Below are 23,913 nucleotides of genomic sequence, written 5' to 3'. Positions count from 1 at the left end.
AGATAAATACAAAGTACTTAACGTCTAATATATTGCTTTCCTGCAATGTTAACTATGTTGAAGCACTTATTTTAACTGATATTATACATATGGATTATACTCTTATGTATGTAGATAGAATAAGAAATGTGCAGAATATGACAGTTTAATGGTGGAGGTACACACATAGATGTCTTGTAATGCACTGTTGAGGAACCTGTGACCCAAGTTTTTCATTCATTGCACATACAAGTGTCTGTGTGTACCTTGTGTGCCTAGTGGTTAAAGCACGTTATTGAATTATTGTTTTTATGTGTTATATTTGATTAAAAAAATATTAAGAGTACATAATACTTTCATAGGGGGAAAGTAGAAGGTCTGTGATAGAAATATAGAATATAAAAAATCAAGAAGATACTATAAGTGATCTCTTCAATAAAACAGTTTAGTGCAGGATGTACAAAGATATTAATAGGAGGAGGTGCAAAACAGAAAAACGAATTAACATGTATTTAAACATTAAATAACAGATTAAGGTCTTCTTTTAAATAAGAAAAAAACGTTGGGGGTATCTATCTCCAGATAAATACAAAGTACTTAACGTCTAATATATTGCTTTCCTGCAATGTTAACTATGTTGAAGCACTTATTTTAACTGATATTATACATATGGATTATACTCTTATGTATGTAGATAGAATAAGAAATGTGCAGAATATGACAGTTTAATGGTGGAGGTACACACATAGATGTCTTGTAATGCACTGTTGAGGAACCTGTGACCCAAGTTTTTCATTCATTGCATAACTACACCGTAGTTGTGTATGATATGTCAATACACCTTTAAAATCTTGAAAGGGATGTGCAAAATAGCCATAATATATAGTCTTTAATTAACTATTAGTAGAGAATGACGAGTAATTAATATATTTTATTACTCGTTTCCATTCATGTCAATTGCAGTCAAATATCTCCTGATTGTTGGCATTTGACAATCACCTTACCTGAATTTTACTCAGGTGTAACTATTAAAGTCTGCTTTAAGGGTTGTTTATATTTCACATCATTAATCACAATCTGCAATGTAACTCAAATAAGTGTAGTGGAGTAAAAATACCAGGTTAACCTCTGAATTGTAGTGGAGTAGAATTACAAAGTATCAATGAGCTGTCATGTCGGTATATTAATGCTATATATTGATGCTGCGCATTATGGACAGCGATTTTTACCCATTTATTAATGATATGTTTTACATTTGATAACACCAATGTGTTTAATACTGGCAACTTCTAATTTTGGGAAAAACGAAAACGTTCAGTAGAGACGTCTCATAGAACATTTTGCGAAACACAATAGTGTCGTGTGTAGTTCTGGGGGGGGGGGCGTTCGATTCCAGTTTTGGATAGTCTGGCGTGGTTTCGTTCCATTTCAAACAGCTGTTTGACGCTGTAACCTTGGCGCACTGCCACTCCAACATCCAATCCCAGACCTTGAAGAGTAATCACGGGGACAGTAGTCCTAAACCATAGCTGGGGATTCTGGGTAGTGTAGTGTCTTCGGCCATCCTAAACTCAACAATGTTGACAATCGCAATGATGCTCGAACTGTCCCTTATAGGCCTACGTCTGTTTCCGGTTATTTTTATTTTGAAATTCAGTTCCTGACGAACACCAAAAAAGACCGAGATTATGGAATTAAACCAATAAATAAAAGCAAGGATAATTGTGTGTTATTGGTGAGTAAATAACAGTGTGTTATTTTGAAAAGAATAACAAATTAGAAGGAAAAAAAGATTTTAAAAATACGAGGCTCTGAGCCCCATGTATTTTCCTCACAGACGTAAGGTAATCTTCGTCATAACTAGCAAACTAAACATCATGTACATGTACTGCACAAATAATCAGAAATACAAACTCATTACTCGCATACAATGACATCAAAACGTATTTTAATGGCCAAATGAACCTTAAAATAGGCATTTTCCACCGGGGAATAACACGAAGGGTCGGCCATTGTTGTTGATCACGTGGTCTGGGAGCTGTTGCAGCGTCCATAGCAACCACCTTAGCAACCATGAATGTGTACACATTCATGAAGTAATCTTCGTCATAACTAGCAAACTAAACATCATGTACATGTACTGCACAAATAATCAGAAATAAAAACTCATTACACGCATAAAATGAGATCAAAACGCATTTTAATGGCCAAATGAACCTTAAAATAGGCATTATGAAGGTCCATGGGACGCCCTGCCCGTAGAAGCCTGACGGGCAAGGGGTCCGCTGTGTCCGCAATGAAGGTCTATGGGACGCCCTGCCCGAAGAAAAATGACGGGAAAGGGGTACCCTGTACGTAATATAGCGACGGGGAGGGGCCCTGACCGTCCGTCAATATGTGACGGGATGGGAGTGAGAACGTGTTGGTGTGTGTGTGTGTGTGTGTGTGTGTGTGTGTGTGTGTGTGTGTGTGTGTGTGTGTGTGTGTGTGTGTGTGTGTGTGTGTGTGTGGTGTGTGTGTGTGTGTGTGTGTGTGTGTGTGTGTGTGTGTGTGTGTGTGTGTGTGTGTGTGTGTGTGTGTGTGTGTGTGTGATGGATCGTTGGAGCTATGTGCAACTCAAGGCATATTATGCTCGAACGGGAGCTGCCTGGACGCTGCAATCATGTTGCGCACTATCCGTGCTGAGTGTGCTGACTATAATGTCCCACTGTCTGGCTTCCTGCATAAAGTCAAGTGCTCGGCACAGTTGTGGCGAAATGTCGCTCCTCTGTTTTCATTTAAACAGCTCCTTATATCCGTTAGCGCAGCTAGCTAGCACCAGATGCTAACAACAACAATGCACGTAAGGTCTCTCTCTCGCTCGCTCGGGCCACACATACACACACCCTCCCGGTCCTCCCGATGGCCAGTCGGTGCCTGCCGGTGAGCGTGGAAGTGTGGTCTGCCACAAGCGGGCGGCAGGAGCGGGGCTGTCAGCATCAGCTTGTAGATGGTATTTTAAACTCGATGCGCTCTGAAACTACGGGGCAGCCGAGGAAAAAAAATACACATGCGTTAATCGCGTTAAAATAATTAGTGGCGTTAATTTTTTTTTTATTAACGCGTTAACTTGACAGCCCTAGAAATTACGTATCCGCAATCAAGCATTGTCCTTCCCCATTTCCACGTAGCTCCATGAACGCAGCATATTATTGGCAAAATCAGAATACCTTTAGACCCCGCACAAAACAACACAGACTATACAACCCAGTCTCACGGCATTTCGTGTTCACCAACACGATTTTTAATCTATTGATTCGTGTTCACCATCACGATTTGCCCCTTTTTTTCGTGTTGCACAGCACGATTTTAAAAGCAATGTATTTCTACTGGTAATGTGTTTCGTGCCTGCAGGCTGCAGCACGTCTTTTTCTCCGGTCGGGTCGTGGAAGACCGGAAGCTGTGTGGTTCATAAAAACATGTTCTTACTCAATATCAAGCCACAGTTATTGCTTTTATTTTAAATCGTATAATTTCGGACTTTTGTTGTCGTCTGTGAGGAAAATAAATGGGGCTCAGAGCCTCAGGATACTGAAATCTGTATTTTTTAAATCTTTTTTTCCTTCTAATTTGTTATTCTTTTCAAAATAACACACTGTTATTTACTCACCAATAACACACAATTATCCTTGCTTTTATTTATTGGTTTAAATCCATAATCTCGGGCTTTTTTGGCGTCCGTCAGGAACTGAATTTCAAAATAAATATAACCGGAAACAGACGTAGGCATTTCGAGCGATTACCCAAGATCCTCAGCTATGGTTTTAAGCTCGCTGATTGGATGTATTAGCCGCAATGCATGCTGGGATTTGGTGTTTATATTATATGAAATCCGGAAAACATTTTAAAAATATAAAATAATACTTAATTCCGAGTGTGCTTGCTTTTCTCTTTGAAAGTCATCACATAACGGCATTGTAATACACGGTTCGGCTGCATTACATATTACAGATCTGCCGTAGTTCTTTATTTAGAGAGCCCTGATGAGAAGACCATTGGAAAAACTGAAGAAATGCCACCGAAACTGAATACTTGACGTGGATCATAAATATATCAACAATTGTGTGTGACGCATCCTAAAACCCGGATGTAAACTTATTCCGGTTCCTTCGTCAAAAACGCAATGCAATTTCTCCATAGGATTTTGGAAAATAGCTCGAAATAAGGTCTGTGGTTGACACACATTTAAGAGAGGGATCACGTTTTGTTCAGCCGGATAATCTCCACATGTCTCCCCTACTTTTATAATTTTTGAATCATAAATCTAGTCGCCAAAAGCGAAATGCTAACGTTATGCTATAAACGAACTACAAGCCAGTACAGCAGCCGGGTCGCACGACTTCAACGTCACGCAAACTTAAGATCGTTTCAACTGACTTGCACTGAAACTGCACTTTGAACACTTTAAATATATTAACATTTTAAACTGTATACCACGTTTATCTAGGCCCTTTTTGTTTTTGTTTTATGTATACATGTCACACTGTGGAAAACGATATTTCGATATTTCTGGATGTATAACACATGTAGAATTTTTTTACAATAAAGCTGACTTTGACTTCCGCGTGCTTGCATATTTTAACAAAGCTTTTCGTTTTAGCCACACTGAATTTAACTAGAAGTCATGGCTGTGTCAATTACCAGGCTGATATCGTTTTACAAAGATGACAAGAAGATTGGAGATAGAGGAGAGAACCACTACAAGTCAGCACACGTAAAACAGTGCAGACTAGATGAAGGTGTGCTTACCGGTGTTGTCAGGGCTAGCATGAGGGACAAGGTTTATAGTGTCGGTGAGTAGTGATAGCAAGTGTACCGTTAACCTAGAGTTAATTTATTCACATTAATTACCATCAACAAATCCATTTTATGTGTCACATGAAATCTTTATTAGGCAAGGCAAGTTTATTTATATAGCACTTTTCAACACAAGACAATTCAAAGTGCTTTACAAAAAATGAAAGACATTAAGAAATGGCATTTAAAATTAGTCATTAAAAAGAAAAGCTAATAAAATAAGCATTAAAAGAAAAAATACATGGATAAAAGTTACAGTGCAGTTTAAGATATGAATAGTTCAATTAGAAGCAGCGGCAAAAAGAAAAGTCTTCTTGCTGGATTTAAAAGTAGTCAGAGTTGCAGCCGACCTGCAGGTTTCTGGGAGTTTGTTCCAGATATTTGGAGCATAATAACTGATCACTGCTTTACCATGTTTAGTTCTGACTCTGGGGACAGAAAGCTGACCAGTCCCTGAAGACCTGAGAGATCTGGATGGTTCATAATTTAGCAGGAGGTCAGAAATGTATTTTGGGCCTAAACCATTCAGTGCTTTATAAACCAGCAGCAGTATTTAGAAATCTATTCTTTGACACACAGGAAGCCAGTGTAAAGACTTCAGAACAGGAGTGATGTGATCCACTTTCTTACTGAGTGAGGACTCGAGCAGCGGCGTTCTGAATCAGCTGCAGCTTCCTAATAGATTTTTTAGTGAGACCTGTGAAGACACCATTGCAGTAGTCCAGTCTACTCAAGATAAAAGCATGGACAAGTTTTTCCAAATCCTGCTGTGACATTAGTCTTTTAATCCTAGATATATTCTTTAGGTGATAGTAGGCTGATTTAGTAACTGTTTTAATGTGACTGTTGAAACTCAGGTCAGAGTCCATGACTACACCTAGATTTCTGGCTTTATCTGTTGTTTTGAACATTGCAGACTGAAGCTCAGCGCTAACTTTTATACGTTCTGACTTTGCTCCAAAAACCATTACCTCAGTTTTATCTTTGTTTAATTGGAGAAAGTTCTGACACATCCAGTCATTGATTTGTTCAATGCACTTACTCAGTGTTTGAATTGGAGCATAGTCTCCTGGTGAAATGGTTACGTAAATGTGTGTGTCATCTGCATAGCTATGGTAACTTATTTTGTTGTTCTTCATTATGTGAGCCAGTGGTAGCATGTAGATGTTAAAGAGAAGAGGCCCCAAGATTACAAATAGTACACACCAGAAAACACAGAAATATCCATGAAATAAAAATATAGTAGGCTATAAACAATTAAAGGGATAATTGGGAAGGCATTACAAATGTAAATATATTTTAAATAATAAAACAATCCCACCACCACAGGTATCTACAGGAGAAGAGGGAATTCTCTCCACAGAATGTGAATGCCCACGTGGAGAATGGAAATGCAGTCATGCGGCTGCATTAGCCATCTTTGCCATCCACAGTTTCCGCTGCACTGACACCCCCTGTCAGTGGAAGAAGCCAAAGGCAGCTAAACGTACGCATTCAGTGGAGGAGCTATTTCCTCCAACCAATAACTCATTCAACCCGCTGACAGCCCCTGCGAGATGGAGTTCATGACTTTATGAGCTGTTCATGAGCACTCATGAAACATTCATGAACAACTCATTATATGTTCACTTGTCATGTTCATGAACCACAATTCTTAAAATGCTCATGAACCATTTTAAAGAGCAGTTCATGACATTTTTATGAACATTGTTCATTCATATAAAGTTCCTGTTTTGCTTATGACAGACTTTTATGAGCAATTTATGAACTTTTCATGATCCAGCCAATCACAACATTATAATTAAAACCCCAAAAAGTTTGCATTAGTATTTCATGAACTTTTCATGACTATGAGCATTTCATGAATTTTGGATGATTGTGGCAAGTTCAGAATATTTTTGGAATATTCATGAGCATTTTATGAACTTTTGATGATCAGTGTGATGATTTTAAAGACCTCTTGAATATTCATCTACTATTTGAACATTTCTTTCTTTTTTAAAACTTTTAATCTTAAAACAAAACAATAGTGAATTTGAAACTGAACATTATCTGTATTTATTTTGGTGACATTCATATCATTTTATGGTTTATCTGTACTGTTTGAGAAGCAGTACGAGTAAGTAGCGCCAAGGTGGAACCTTTGGCAGGTGAGCGGTGACATCTGGGTTATTTTAGGGGGGACACTTCCGCCCCCTCCTCAGAAGCAATCCAGACGATCAACCGGATCCTGTGTATAATTATTGCTGCTCCACTTTTCTGTTTTCTACAGGTCAGTACATGATGAAAATGATCGATGTTAACTTGTGTGAATTAGATATGATGTTGGAGATGTTTAGGAGAGTGTGTCAGAAGGTTTTGAGCATGTTTGACATAGTAACGGTATTTTAAAAATACTAAACTGTCGGCAACAATAGATGCCATTTTCGCGGGCTTCAGCCGCACCTGGGTAAATGTGACCTGAGCGAAGGCTCGCAGGCAGGTTAGCTGCTGTGCACGGGTAATATGTTTTGTTTACCTGAGTGCAGTCTTGCAGGCACATTGCCTTGTTTTTTGTTTATTAACATTGACAGTGTATTTTTGTGATCTCCATAATATGTTATATTTGGTAAAGATAGATATATTGATAGAAAGTATTATTTGATAGCGTTATGTGTTTATAGATAACAACCTGTCCTTCACTGCAAACATAGCTGCTACAACCCGCTGCTGCAGATACACGCTTTACAACATCAGGAGGATGCGTCCTCAGCTGACCCAGAAAGCCACGCAGGTTCTGGTCCAGGCTCTTATCATCTCACGCCTAAACTACTGCAACTCCCTCCTGGCTGGTCTACCTGCATGTGCCATCCAACCTCTGCAGCTCATCCAGAATGCAGCGGCTTGTCTGGTCTTCAACCTTCCTAAATTCTCCCACACCACGCCGCTCCTCCGCTCCCTCCACTGGCTTCCGGTAACTGCTAGAATCCACTTCAAGACAATGGTACTTGCGTACCATGCTGCGAATGGATCTGGCCCTTCCTACATCCAGGACATGGTTAAACCGTACACCCCAGCACGTGCACTCCGCTCTGCATCAACCAAATGGCTCGCTGCACCCTCGCTGCGAAGGGGACTCAAGTTCCCATCAGCAAAAACACGTGAGTTTGCTATCCTGACTCCAAAATGGTGGAATGAGCTCCCCATTGACATCAGGACAGCAGAAAGCTTACACACCTTCCAGCGCAGACTGAAAACTCATCTCTTTCGACTCCACTTCGAGCAATAGAACTATTAACAAAGCACTTATATACTAATAAAGGGCTGGCTTACCTAAAGCCAGTTGAGTAGCACTTAAAATGTTTTTGCTCTATGAAACCTGATGTACTTATATGATTCCGTTTTCTTCAAGTTTGTATTTTGTTGGTCGAACGCACTTATTATAAGTCGCTTTGGATAAGAGCGTCAGCTAAATGCAATGTAATGTAATAATTTATATTGACTATGTTGAATTTCTCCTTGAGATACAGTAATTGACTGTGACAGACAGATAACTTAAATGGAGAAATGTGATGTTTGTAAAGTTCAGCTATTTGAATGTAACTGTGTACTTTGAATTTTGAATAAGAAGCATTCCAGACGATCAACCGGATCCTGTGTATAATTATTGCTGCTGCCCTTTTCTGTTTTCTACAGAAATCATTTATTGTTGCTGTGGTACCCAAGCTTTTGGGACCCGTAACACAATTTTTTGTGCAGCTGAGTGTCAAGAACTGCTTCAAATAGTGATAGGATTAATTGTAGTGCTCCACCTGTATACATGTATGTTTGTTTGTTTGTTAATTTGAGTAAAGTTCCATTGTGATTGACATAATTGTTGTTTTCTATGGTTGCCAATTGACCCACAGTCAGTGGTTCATGAACAGTTCATGAACAGTTCATAGCCAGCCATTGAATTATATTCAGTGACTGGGTATGAACTGTTCATGAATGGTTCATGAAGTTGTTATGAACAGTTCTTGATATGTTCATGAACAATTCTTGAAATGTTCTTGGTTGAAAACTGAATATCCCTACACACTCACTGAAAACTCCATTTCATGAATTGTTCATGAACCTGCCTAAAACCATATTCCATGAATTGTTCATGAACCATTCCAGCACAGGAGTTTCATGAGTAGTTCATGAACTGCCCTAGTGCCATTTAATGTTCATGTCACTTTCATGAACAGTTCATCAACTTTGTTATGAGCTGTTTATGAGCTGTTCATGAATATGGTTCACTGATATTTCATGAACTTTTCATGACAAGTTCATGAACAGTTCACTATCATCTCACTGGGGAAGAGAGCCCACCTCCGAAGATCGTGACTAGCTGAGGGACAGACTCGGGGGCAGGTTCTCAGGAATGTCTTGGCTTCTCTCCCCCGAGCCAGAAGAGGAACACTACAGCTTGGAAACACTTACCCCCTAAACGCACCAGGAGCGTCTGCGCCGCGTTACGTTGCGGCTGCGCCACGCTGCGACCTCCTCCTGCGACCTCCTCCTGCGACCTAACAAACCAGGCGCGTTTCAAAACGTTGCGGAAGCGGAGCGTCGTGTGTGCAGCCTCGCAGTTCTTAATTAACTTTAAAACATTAATATGTAGTTGTTACCTTCCACTCCACAAACTGCAGCGACTAAAAACCAGGCCTTGTCCTTTCTGATGTTGTCCTTGTAAAAAGCATTGGTTACATCGTATAAAATGGTGTGTTTCTCCACTTCCATTATGAACACCTCGTCATCCATTGTGCGTATCGTAGTGGAGGTGTTGTGATGAAGGAGGGGGGTCTGCTAAATTAGTATATATGCGGGATGGGCCTGGCCCGGATGCTCACCTTTCCACTTCCTGCGAGGGGGGGGGCTGCCTGCCCGACCTTACCTTACGGCTGCGCCGCGGCAAAAATAGGATTCATCCTAATTTTAGAGAAGCGCTGCGCCGAGCCGCTTCTGGGACGCGTCTGAGCCGCAACGCGGCGCGTGTGGTGGAATAGCACCCATTGACTAGAGTGGCCGCGATCCTTACGACCGGCGCGGCCGTAACGCGGCGCAGACGCTCCTGGTGCGTTTAGGGGGTTACTGTTCCTGAAATTCTCAAATCTGTTGGGAATCAGGGACCTGAGGCAATTGTGGCAAGCATGGCATTGTCTGAGGAGCAAGAGAGGGCAATTCAGGTGGCTACCACTGGTCAGCGAACCAACCCAAACTGGCATTTGTTCAGGAAAGAAAGGTTGACTGGCAGCAACTTTGGAGCTGTCCTGAGGTCAAAGCGTGTGACTGCTGCCCTTATTGCCAGGGTGCTAGGGCAACAACAGGCCCTTGATGGTGTTTTGTCTGTACAGTGGGGGACTATGAATGAATGTGAGGGCGTCAGGGCATTCACCACTGCAACCCAGATGCAGGTCCATGAGTCAGGTTTGTGGCTCTCCCAATCAGGAGTGTTGGGGGCATCTCCAGATGGTCTGGTAGGGTCTTCCGCTGTGCTGGAGGTAAAGTGTCCCTACGGAGCCAGGGAAATGACAATTAGTGAAGCATTGCAAATCAAGGGCTTCTGTGTCAGTAAGGAGGGAGAAACATTCAGCCTGCGTGAGGAGCATCCTTACCGGCACCAAGTGCAAGGTCAGCTTCACCTCACTGCAAGAAGAAGAAATTAAGAAATTGTGAATCGTTTTTAATTTACATTTACTTACCTTTGCAATGTTGTGGTTGTTAGAGTGTTAGGTTTCCTGTCAGCTCGTCTGTTGGGAAGATATAAAATATTAGTTTCATGGAAGTCACACCGTCACATATAAGAGCATTAACACATACAATACATAGCCTAAAACAAAACATCTAAAGATATAACCTTACACTTTGTCTCGTGAACATTTTCACTATTTTGACATTTTTATAGATGGAAATTGAACTAAAGAAATAAAGGTAGATTAATCCATATTGAAAATAGGTGTCAATAGGTGTCATATTTCTTAATTAATTAAGATAAGATATTACTGTATTGATCCCAATTTGGGAAATATTTGTGTTGCAGCAGCAAAACAAGAACAACAAAATATAAGTTATTATATATACAAAAGTATGTGAGGGATGGAATATTAAATTGAATATAAATGTAAAATGTACATGTGATTTTACGTCCAAGAGAAGCTATGGAGCAGAGCGTTCTCTGCCAGCCAGAGGTGATTTGTTATTAGTTCAATACGTCAAACTGATTTCCCCGACTACAGTCTTTACAGTCTTTACATGGTGAAACGTTATGCTGCTTGTACTAATTAGACTTATCATATAAGCCACACAGGTTTTAATAGGATGTATTCATTATCTTTACTTATGTTGCGGTCTTTTCAGCAGCGCCATCTCTAAAACAGCGATACAGTCACTACCCATCATTTACATTTCACCGTGACATGGACAAAAATGTAACGTCAGCTTACCTCATGGCACGAATCCAGACTCTCCTTTGGAAAACATTGGCTGGGAAACGATAGAACGAGCACGTTTCATGCAAAGACCTGTGGCTGCAACCCGGAGCAAAGCAACAAACCATTGCGTAGCTAACTAGTAGCGCTAGCTTTAGCTAACGTTAGCCAACGAAACGAACTGCTGAGTAAAATTGGAAAACACTGGTTATTAATTATTCTATAATTTGTAAAACTACGGTGTTAAAAACGACAATTTCAAAAATACGGATTCTAATGGTCAGATATAGATATACATATACTAAAGATAGGCAGGGACTTGCTTTCAAGCAGAACACAGGGGGAAACAAACTTAGCGGGAGTGTTTACGTGTGTAGGCGTAATGACGTACAACGGCCTCGACAATTTCTGTAGTCCTATTCAGCCACTCGGTAACAACCATCGTTTTTCAGACACGTAAACTCTTCAAAAATCACCAGTGGGGTCACTGCTAATGTATCTGCTGTCATAGAACAAAACGTGATTTATCTCTTAAATGTGTGTCAACCACAGACCTTATTTCGAGCTATTTTCCAAAATCCTATGGAGAAAATGCATTGCTTTTTTGACGAAGGAACCGGAAGTGCTAAAAATGCTAACTTACTTCCGGGTTTTACGACGCGTCACTGCGGTTCTCTATACGTCTCCTTGCAGTATCAACACTAATTCGGCTGACTTTTACATTTGATCTAATTCATAGATAGGTTATATTTACACCATAACGGTGCACAGCTGATAGAAAAGGACTGTAGCTTTCAAAGATATTACTGATTTTCTTTGAATGTAAGAATGTAAATACTGAGTCTGAAATAGTATAGCAATATGCTGTAAAATGATGTGAAAGCATGCATAAAACTATACATCTTCAGATGTTGTACATACACACTAATAATACAAAGTTATTATGGCTGTGTGCACCTTGTGTGCACCTCCTAGTGGTTAAAGCACGTTATTGAATTATTGTTTTTATGTGTTATATTTGATTAAAAAAATATTAAGAGTACATACTTTCATAGGGGGAAAGTATAAATATAGAAATATAGAATATAAAAAATCAAGAAGATACTATAAGTGATCTCTACAATAAAACAGTTTAGTGCAGGATGTACACAGATATTAATAGGAGGAGGTGCAAAACAGAAAAATGGATTAACCTTTATTTAAACATTAAATATTAAGCCTGACAAAGTAATTAACGTCTAATATATTGCTTTCCTGCAATGTTAACTATGTTGAAGCACTTATTTTAACTGATATTATACACATTAATTATACTCTTATGTATGTAGATAGAATAAGAAATATGACAGTTTAATGGTGGAGGTACACACATATTGATAGATGTCTTGTAATGCACTTTTGAGGAACCTGTTACCCAAGTTTTTCATTCATTGCATAACTACACCGTAGTTGTGTATGATATGTCAATAAACCTTTGAAAATCTTGAAAGGGATGTGCAAAATAGCCATAATATACAGTCTTTAATGAACTATTAGTAGAGAATAACGAGTAATGAATATACTTTATTACTTGTTTCCATTCATGTCAATTGCAGATACATGTTTAGTCTTATCAAGCACCAACTATCAAATATCTCTCCTGATTGTTGGCACTTGACAATCACCTTACCTGAATTTTACTCAGGTGTAACTAAAGTCTGATTTAAGGGTTGTTTATATTTCACATAATTAATCAGAATCTGCAAAGTAACTCAAATAAATGCAGTGGAGTAAAAATACCAGGTTAACCTCTGAATTGTAGTGGAGTAGAATTACAAAGTAGCAATGAGCTGTCATGTGGGCATACGGCATTAATATAATGCTGCGCATTATGGACACAAGTGATTTTCACCCATTTATTAATTATATGTTTTACATTTGATAACACCAATGTGTTTAATAATGGCAACTTCTAATTGTGGGAAAAGCGAAAACGTTCAGTAGAGACGTCCCATAGAACATTTTGCGAAACACAATAGCCAGCATGTGTAGTTCTGGAGGGGTGTTCGATTCCAGTTTTGGATAGTCTGGCGTGGTTTCGTTCCATTTCACACAGCTGTTTGACGCTCTGCGTAACCTTACGGGAACTGTAGTCCTAAACGATAGCTGGGGATTATGGGTAGTGTAGTGTCTTCGGCCATCCTAAACTCAGAAATGTTGACAATCGCAATGATGCTCGAAATGTCCCTTATATGTTTCCGGTTATTTTTATTTTGAAATTCAGTTCCTGACGGACACCAAAAAAGCCCGAGATTATCGAATTAAACCAATAAATAAAAGCAAGGATAATTGTGTGTTATTGGTGAGTAAATAACAGTGTGTTATTTTTGAAAAGAATAACAAATTAGAAGGAAAAAAATATTTAAAAATACAGATTTCAGTATCCTGAGGCTCTGAGCCCCATTTATTTTCCTCACAGACGACAACAAAAGTCCGAAATTATACGATTTAAAATAAAAGCAATAATTGTGGCTTGATATTGAGTAAGAACATGTTTTTATGAACCACACAGCTTCCGGTCTTCCACGACCCGACCGGAGAAAAAGACGTGCTGCAGCCTGCAGGCACGAAACACGTTACCAGTAGAAATATATTGCTTTTAAAATCGTGCTGTGCAACACGAAAAAAAGGGGCAAATCGTGATGGTGAACACGAATCAATAGATTAAAAATCGTGTTGGTGAACACGAAATGCCGTGAGACTGGGTTGGACTATAACACCTCTTGTTGATAAATAACAACTATGTGCAATATATATGCCGTTACAAACTGTGCAATATATACCTGGCTGCTAAATCCGCATAACTGTTACAGGGTGTGTATTATGTAAAATGTGTAACTTTAAAAACATATATCATTTCTTTTTTTAATCTTCAATACTTTTTTTATGCATGTTTTAGGTAACATTAAGCTGTCTTTGGCTCTTCTCTGCTGTAACAATGTAAATGTGTCCCCTGTGGGACGTCTAGGGCAGGGGTCGGCAACCTTTAAGCCCTCTGCTCTGGCTCCCTTGAGCTTAGACAAAAATAAGAAGGAAATAAAATAAAAGTATTTGTAGGACTATTTATATTTTATTGCATGGTTGAAAATGTTTCGTATCTTGTATTTTGAGGTGATACTGTGACACATACATATTTTAAGTGGGGGTGGACCTCAAATCCTATAGGGGGTTCCGGGGGCATGCTCCCCCGGTCAGACTTTTTTTTAAATGTTGGACTTAAATGCATCAATCTGGTGCACTTTGAGGGGGAAATAAAGAGACTACACCCATATGAAACAGATCTGTATACATTTAAATAATCATAACATCATATAGACATGGCCATAACCAATAACATAGAAACTTGTTTATTTATTTGTTTTTGGTTCATTTATATTTGTGCACAGACACACTGTCTGTGCTCCTGAATCAGTCTCTCCTGTCTCCCTCATCTCCCCCCTGCTCCTCTATTGCCCCTTTCACACCAGCGCCTTTTCAGCTCCGGCTCGGAGCTAGAGCCTGAAAAGCGCCGGGTTTTCCTGTTCACACCGCAGCGGCGCCGGCTCTTAGCTCCGGAATCCGCTTCATTTCCAGCTCCAAAAAATTGTCGGTCCAGAGGCAAGAGCTTTGGAGCTAAGAGGCGACGTCGCTTACATCTCTCTTACGTCGAGGCGTGCAGGAAACTAAACCCACCTCCCCTGAACATGGGTCGACTGTCATGCCTGCCTACAACAGTGTGCTTATAAACACACTTTATAAAGTCAGGCAACACTAACCAGGCTTCGTGTGATTCTGTTTATTTGTACCTTACTTTGACCATCCGTTCACTGTTATCGATCATTGTGGAGAGAGGCAGACGTGTTGTTTTGTATTATTGCAGCTATCGGATGCAAGTAGTCAGTTTAGCTTCGGTTGCTATGCTAACATCACCCGTTTTATACCAGAGAAACTTTCATAACAGCGTTGTGATACCAAACAGTGTCAATTCAGACTGACACACATTCACTTAGGCTAAGGGGAACTGGGGATATGCATCAGCTGCTTGTGTGAGTCGGACAGTGAATACTTTAGAGCGGCCGCTGCAGTGTGAGCTAACCGGGAGCTAACGGGAGAATAAACTCCCGTGGAAGAGCAGCCAGCACTGCAGCGGTCGGTAAATGCTGCAGAAACACATTAATAAACAATGAACCACGGCACTCTGGAGCAAAGTATAAGGTTGGAGAAGTCGTTATTCAATTTATTCTGGCTTCGTGTGATTAAAAGCAACACGATCATCGACCCGACGCAGTTGTTGTTGTTGTTGTGAGCGCCGTAATGGCTTCCGTTGGGGAGCAAATCAGCGATGTAAACGGTGACGCCATGACGCAGCAGGGGCAGCTCTGGGGCGCCAGTGGACGGTGTGAACAGAGCGGGAGCTGAAAAGGGAAACCGGAGCTGAACCAGAAAAGCTCCCGCTCGGAGCTAGAAAGGGAAAAGCGCTGGTGTGAAAGCCGCATTTGAGGCAGCAGCAAAGACTAGTTTTAGCTCTCAACAAGTTTATCTTACCTTTTTTTACCTAGTTAACATGTTATTGTTATTATTCATGCATATTTTACTAATCACTCTCAAATGGAAATATGTGTTTACATAAATGGTGACCAAACCCTTTGAGACCCACAGAGATAACTTAGACTAAGTTAACTATCTAAACACACACAGAGAGTCCTTTGCCTCACCTGAGCTGTAGTTATCAGTCTCTCAGTCTGACTGGAGAGGACTCTCCTCCACCTTGTTGTTGAAAAAGCTCCTTATATCCGTTAGCGCAGTTAGCTAGCACCAGATGCTAACAACAACAATAAACGTAACCGGTGCGCGCGCTTTATCTCACTCGCTCGCGCCACACATACACACCCTCCCGAGCTTGAATGACACACAGAGACCAATCAAGGGCATTAGTATGACCTGTATGAAAGTGGCCATGTCGGCAGGCCACATCATGTAGACAGCCAGTCACCCTCTGTGAGGCAGAGTCAGACCCACATTTGCGCAGTGTTGCGTTCACAATACATACATTAAAAAAAAATCCTCAGGCCAGCAGGCCACTTAACAGGCTAGGCCATTGGGAAACCTCCCGGTCCTCCCGATGGCCAGTCCGGGCCTGGTATTGTGTATAGAAAATATTGAGTTATATTTCTCGCGCTACCTAACATCCATGAAGCCAACATGACAGAGGGAGGCCTGTCACTCAGGAAGCCAAACTACTCTTTGCTAAGCCCCGCCCCCCCAAGCAACATCAGGGCCAAAAGTCTGAAAGCAAAAAAAAAAAGATCTGAAAGCGGAAAAAAAAGATCTGAGAGTGAAAAACGATCTTAAGGTGAAAAGCAATGTGAAACCTGAAAAAACAAGATTTCAAACTGAAAAAATTATTATTTTGAATCTGAAAACGAAAAATCTGCAACTGAAAAAAATCAGGATTCAAATATCAAAATATGTATAAAAGTGAAATCTGAAAATAAATATTTTATTCAAAAAAATTGCTGAACTGAATCAAAATAATATTAAACCTGAAAAATGATTTCAAATACTTATTTTTATTTTGAATACATCATTGTATTTTTCAAAGTTCAGGATAAAACTTCAAATAAATTGTATTTTTTTTTTAATGATCAAAATGTATGACCCTGAAATAGCTCCATAATCCACGAGCTGCATGATACTAGCATAATAGATTGCCGATCGGGCAACCAGCAGGTTAATGTCAAGCCCTGACCTAACTCCACATCTCCGGTGTGGGAATATTTAGGATTTAAGCCAAATCAACGAGGCGAACCTACGGACTTGAATGAGCCGGTACGTATGTCACATTTGTTTTAAAAAGATAGCAACAAAAGCTATCAATACGACCAACCTTAAACTGCACCTGAAACACATCCACCCCATTCCGTTTTCCCAGCTGGGAGCAAACACGCTTCAGTCTATGTAATTTATTGTTTTGGTTGTGTGGGATTTAATTAATTAATAATTTAATTTATTTGTTTTATTTATTATATATAATTTATATATGTAAATATTATTTCACATTTAATTTGCAATGTTGAATATTCAATAAAAAGTTATGTTTGAAAGGATGTACCTGAATTATTATTAATCATTAGTCAGTGGTCTTAAATGGTCTTACAACGGTGCCGACAATATTATCGTTTATCTCAATAATTTCCGGGAAAATGTATCGTCCAACAAAATGAATTATCGTGACAGGCCTAAAATTGATTGTCCATGTAAATCTTTTCTTTTCTTTTTTCTTTCGTTTGTCTGTATGATTATGTGTTTTCATCTTTGGATACAAATACCTCATAGTAATGGAAATATGCGACCTACATGCAAGTTTTGTGATTTCACTGGGTCAATGCTGAAGGCAAACATTTAAAGGTGAAATGCATTTAAAATAAATGTAAAAGAAGTGTGATGTACAATATATATTGTGAGCAATAATACCTCTGAACAAACTCCGGTGTTGTGACTGATTCCACCTCATATTCAATATTGAACACATAAACTGGCGAACAAGACAGCCAAGGCAGTTGTGAAATCCAGCATGGGAGGTGAAAGTGGGATTACAACACGTCCCTCTATGGGCAGCATCCACTTGTTCGCAGACCACATAGTGTCTCCTGCAATAATCAAACATAAAACAATAATGATATTACAATACAGTAATGTCTGGAGACCCTATCCACTTTTGTCCTGTGCGGAATTGAAAAGGGACCCAATGACATCTTTGAAATGTTCACAATCACAAGAGTTCATCACAATCACAAATTCTTGTGCTAATGGATGTTCTTATATCTGATGTCTTGGTCCCTGGATGGTGGTTTACTACAGCATCTGTGGAACAGAACAATTACAAATAATTAGAAGTTCACAAAAGACAGCAGGAATTATAACAATATCCATAATATCTATATTAAAGCATGGGCTGGCTTGGTGAATAATGTGGGAATGCAGATAGTGGAAGAATAGGCTTTGTACATTTTCGTCTGAGTGTGGCGCTACTGCTTGGTATGTTTTATGGAATTTGGACCAAGCATCTGTAACAGTTCTGTTTAAAACTTTTTTAAATGTAATTGCATTCATCTTTAAAGGTGGGGTAGGTACGTTTGAGAAACCGGCTCGAGATACACTTTTTGTTATATTCCATGGAATGCTCTTAACATCCCGATAGCAATGAATATCTGAAGTGCTTTGACAAAAAATCCATACAAAAATGTCATCTGTGGAAGCCGTGGTACTGTAAAAAGCACGACCAATCATTTTAGCCGGCCCGGCTAAAATAACTGGATGGCCTACCTGCCTGTCAGCCTTCCATCTGTGCACAAACTTATCTCGTGCCCTCATTGGTAATGTGCGTGTTTGTGTGTGTTGGAGGAGGGGCTCTGTAAGGAAGTGGCAGATTTGTTCCGTTTGTGTATTTTGAATTTCTAGCGCACTCAAGCCGGTTTCTCCAAAATTACCTACCCCACCTTTAAAAGACTACTTTTATTAAATGAGAGTTTTACCTAGTATAATGAGCCTGGGGTGGTGGGAAGGGAGAACTGGGCCTCTGCATCGGCAGGAGTTGTAGTCGCCTATGAGTATTGGAATTTAGATGAACAAAGGCATAGAAAAACCCTGAAATATGTACTGACACAAAGCTACAACCCTCGATTTTGTAAGTAGTAGTAGTAAATACATAGGTATATACAATATACAACAATACGCATAGTGCAATTAGCAGTACCAGTAATAAAATAACTGAATAAATAACTAAGCTGAATAGTGAATAAAGTGATATGAAAACTACAGTGAAATGAAATGACAGTGCATTCCTCACCACTGCGATCTGGCTCCTCTGTTTGCTAGCGTTAGCGTTAGCATTTCTCCCCCGGGCTTAAATTGTGTATTATAGAATGATCACACCGGTGACAGTACTCTTCAAAGGGTTCACAAAATATGACTACTACTCTTACTGTTTAACATTTTGGGTTACTTAATGTTACTTCATATTAAGGCTAATAAAAATGACAAGGCTGTAATGCTAACTAACGTGCTAGCTAGGTAGCTAACTTGATCCAGCCACTCTTGGTCCTTTCATCAGACGGGAAGCGAAAGAACGAGCAAGACCCATTGCTGGTATGATAACAACCTAGTACTAAGCACACAGGCATCTTGTTAAAGTTATCTTATTTTAGCCAGCGGCATATAGATAGATTATATCTATATGGCGCTGATCTTAGCTATCTCTTAGTGGAGGAAAACAATTGTGACATCACTTACGAGACTTGAGATGTGTAGTCTTTCTAGTTACGTATTTTTCATAATAAATAACAATAATAAATAAAAAAATAAACATTAATCGTCTCCACTCGGCAGGGATCCCCCGATTTCTTACAGTTTCTCATCATGGGGAGGCCTCCTGTCCCCGGCACTGACACACTGCCTGAGGAAGGTTATGTGTATTTTGTCATTAACTTTTTTCGGACCTCCTATTTATTTATTTTGGTGGCGATCCGACCTCCATGCTGCTACTCTGGTTCAAACTGCATCCACTAAACAATGTGATTTTTCTCCACCTTCCCAAATTAACCAAAATCTGACACGGTGTGAGACGTCTTTTTTAGCTGTTCTGTCGTCATTTCCTGCGATCTCCTTCATGCAGTCAGTCAGAATGAATTGTAATACGTGGCGTTTCTTTGACTATTTATAGGTTACGTGAAGCCCGCAAAAGCTGCGCCGCATTTCAAGTTGATTGTGATTTATAAAAGGGAAGCCGGTACGCATTGTTTTATGAATCGGAAAATCTCTGTGCGTATTTATTTGCTTTGTCCTACGTAAGCAACCTTCCAACGTGAATCCTACGCAAGGCTATATAGATGAGGCCCCTGGAGAGTAACATATGTCAGTATGAAGATTCCACATGGCTCCTGCTTTGAAATACTGACCTTTGAACCTTGACCTCGGTGCATGTTTGAAGGCTTATAATTAAGCAACAAAAGGGACTACAGACATGGGACATACTGTTATAGAGCTTTTGACCTCAGCTATCATGTGAGTATTGTCAACACTGTTACATTTGGGTGAAATATGGTTCAAATGTATTTTCACCCATTTGACAATTTGATATTTAAAATCTGATTGCACAAATGTGTTTACCATCCCCTTAAACCCTCAGTGTATTCTTCATTCAGTATTTATAATTTCCAATTTTAGGAAAAACACTAATATATTTAAAAACTACAATTCCCTAGAGCCACACTATGCAGTTTAGTACAAATCAGCACCACAGTTGTAGTTCTTCCGGTTTGCAAAGACATAGGGTCTTACAAATATACTAAGTATATACAATATCTACTATAGCCAAACAAGTAATTACACTGCATCAAGATTATTTATATTAAGAAAAAGATGTTGGTTTATTTAAGATATTTTAGATATTTTAGCTATTCTAGAAATGGGGTTTTTCGGTTGGTTCTTTCTTTTTTGGTTACTGTGTTCTTCTACAGTACATTGTTGGTTACTGTTATCTTCTACAGTACATTGTTGGTTACTGTGATTATCTACAGTACATTGTTGGTTACTGTGAATATCTACAGTACATTGTTGGTTACTGTGATCTTCTACAGCAGTGGTTCCTAACCAGGGAACCCAGATCGCAGGGCGGGCGCCAGGCCTCAACTGATTTGAGGCCAAATATCATATTTAGACTTTTTTTTTAACTTTTTTTTTTTTTACATATAATTGTAACGCAATACATGATTGTCACTACATTACAATAAAATATAAAAAATAATTGATTAATTAGAATAAAAATTCAAGTTAGTAGCTATTATAGGCATACAAATACAGAAATGTATAATGTTTTCTTTAATAGAAATGTTTCTTCTGCCTGTAAAATGTCCAAACCAGGCTTTTCTGGATAAGCGCATTTTTAAAACATAGTCATAGTCCATGCCGGTTTATGTTGGATTATTTGTCACAGTTGCTCCGATCAGATCGGTCTCCTCCATTTTGTAGATTATTTACGACTTTTGAATCCACATAAACACATCGGCAAAATCCGGCTCACTTTGAGCATGTGTTTTAAACAGTTTAATCCCTTTGTGAATTGTTTCCACTTCCGCGCCGTCCTTTAATTTCTTCATACAGCGGGAATCCAAATGAATTAATCCTGAGTCCAATAACCATCAAAGTCACTCCAATAGTGCTCCTTAATTTAGCTTTCATCCCCCTTTAACCTGTTAAACCCAAGCGGCAAACTGTGGGGTAGAGCCGGGAAGCCAATACGGAAGTGTCACACACTTTCATATATTGGCCGATAGGCGATGGCTGCAGAAAGGAGCAATTTCCATAGACCCCATGTTAAAATGCCCAACTTTACAGCAGAATAAAACATGTTTCTACCCCTGGCTCCATACATTTTTATTATCGATATAGTTAGATTCCACCTTCATGATTATGGATCTGTGAGTGAATTGTTTTCTAACGCTTTTATTTATATTAGGTCTTAAAGTGTGTGCATAAATTAGGGCGTGGTCACATTGAGTGACGGCTCTGTCAAGTGCCTGCCGCTGTTAGCTTCTTGTCTCTCTGCTAGCTGCTCCGTGAAGCTAGCTACAGGGACTCTGCCTGCTCAGCTCATCCAGGAAACACAACTTGTAGCCGGCCGTGGTTGTTTGTTCTTCATGCTTATATATCGAACTATTGTGACTCGCTCTGCGGTTAAAACAGATGGTGCATGAATGCGGTAAGTGAAATTCGAGTGCTTTATTTATGTGTTAATGATTTTAATCAGCTACGTAATGAATGGTAAGGCTTGGGTTAGCATGTAAGCTAGTGGTAGCTACATCGGTGCTAACGATTGTAATCGTAGCCACCAAGTTAAAATCATAGACTGTATATATAAAGGTTAAAACGAAATAGACAAGTGTTAAGCGTTAAGTGGGATAATACTGTTGAACAAACGGCTTCTGTTTGAGGTTGATAAAATAAGGTTACATCCTTGTAACTTAGAGATATTTTATTATGTAGGTAGAACTGTATGCATCTAAGGTTAATTTAAATTGGCTATGCTCAAGTATGTAGACAAGCTAATGTCGAAGTAGTTATGTGAAATCAACCTCACAATAAGATGTGTGTAGGCTATATTACAATTATTAATGTCATATTTCAAGATGATTACTTGGATATTACAATATGGTTGGTTGAGCTGGAGTTCATTATCAATCAATCAATCAATCAATCAATCAATCAATCAATCAATCAATCAATCAATCAATCAATGTTTATTTATATAGCCCAATATCACAAATGTTACATTTGTCTCAGTGGTCTTCACAGTGTGTACAGAATATCAGTATGACAATACGACACCCTCTGTCCTTAGACCCTCACATCGTACAAGGAAAAACTTCCGAAGATCTTACACATTACATTACATCGAGCTTACACGTTAACGTCACAGTCATCTGAAGAACGAACCCAAACCTTGTTGTTTTTATGAATTGCATTACCAAATGGGTATCAAATAAACAGTAAGCATCGGTAACACAACTTCCAAAGTTACAGTAAAATCAAAAGGACCCTGACTCGGACAATACACAATCCAACAGAAGAGAATCAGTTATATTGTTTGTACACATGGTACTTTACATATATATATATATATATATATATATATATATATATATCTGTTTGTTTAAGGTGTCCAGGTGATGCAGGCAGGCTGGACCAGAGAGTGAGAGACAGAACTGGACTCCTCACAGCAGTGAACTTCAGCACAGGTACAAATACTCTTTTTTCATACTGTACAAAGAATCAAGAAGATATTGGTTTAAATGAATGAAGTATTGACTTGAATACACTGATATACATTCCATTAAATAATACTAAATACTAGATCACCTACACATCAGTTAAGTTGAGGGTTTTTTCCATGCAAAAAGTTACATTTAGATATTTAGCAATATGACTTTGTCAGCTTTCTAATTTAATGTATTGAAGGCAAAGATATTTAACACATAGTGAGAACTGCTACTATTTATCTCTCAATATTGTCTGTAAAAAACGTGGTAAAAGTTATTCTTTCAGTGAGACAACAGAGCAAGCTTCTCCAGTTGCACTACGTTTTGATAACAGATAAATATTATTTTGATAATAACATATATTTCAATGTTGATGAACTTCATACTGTTCATTCATAATCTGATTGTCTTTGTAGCTCATTGTTGAAATAAAAAAAACACATTACAAAATAATTATATCTACAGCCCCTAAACACAAAAACACACCGCTTTCATAAATAACACACTTGTTCTGCAATAATATTTTTTATGTTAACCGTCATTTTTGTTAGGAAAGGACATGCCTGAAAGACACAACATTTTCTCCTTCTCTGAGGGTCAAGAAGAACATTAAAAGCTGATGTTATGAGATTTTAAGACCAGTACAGGACATTCACTAAGAAACTACTTTTATTGTAAAAACAGTCAGCTGATCGAATGCAGCTATTTCCACATCTACACTCCATCAGCTGATTATTTCTGTTTGCCTCACTTTATGAGCTTCACAACATGTACCTTGTTTTGCAACGTCACAAATAAATGGGGCCAATCTTCAGTCAGATGTGAATGTG

At 39.0% G+C, this 23,913-nt stretch overlaps 1 protein-coding gene across 1 annotated transcript in view; it reads left to right on the top strand.

Annotated features, from left to right (window-relative positions):
• Positions 1–23,913, top strand: part of slc2a15a (solute carrier family 2 member 15a) — a 309,661-nt gene that overhangs the window by 195,318 nt on the left and 90,430 nt on the right. Inside the window, 3 exon segments of the mRNA XM_034101155.2 lie at positions 1,416–1,427; positions 9,175–9,192; positions 10,149–10,160. Of these exon segments, the coding sequence (XP_033957046.2) occupies positions 1,416–1,427; positions 9,175–9,192; positions 10,149–10,160 (42 nt within the window).

Source organism: Pseudochaenichthys georgianus, chromosome 15 (genome assembly GCF_902827115.2).
Source record: "Pseudochaenichthys georgianus chromosome 15, fPseGeo1.2, whole genome shotgun sequence".
Taxonomy (NCBI): Eukaryota; Metazoa; Chordata; class Actinopteri; order Perciformes; family Channichthyidae; genus Pseudochaenichthys; species Pseudochaenichthys georgianus.
Note: the sequence above shows the minus strand (reverse complement) of the source record. Positions and strands in the feature narration are given on the sequence as shown.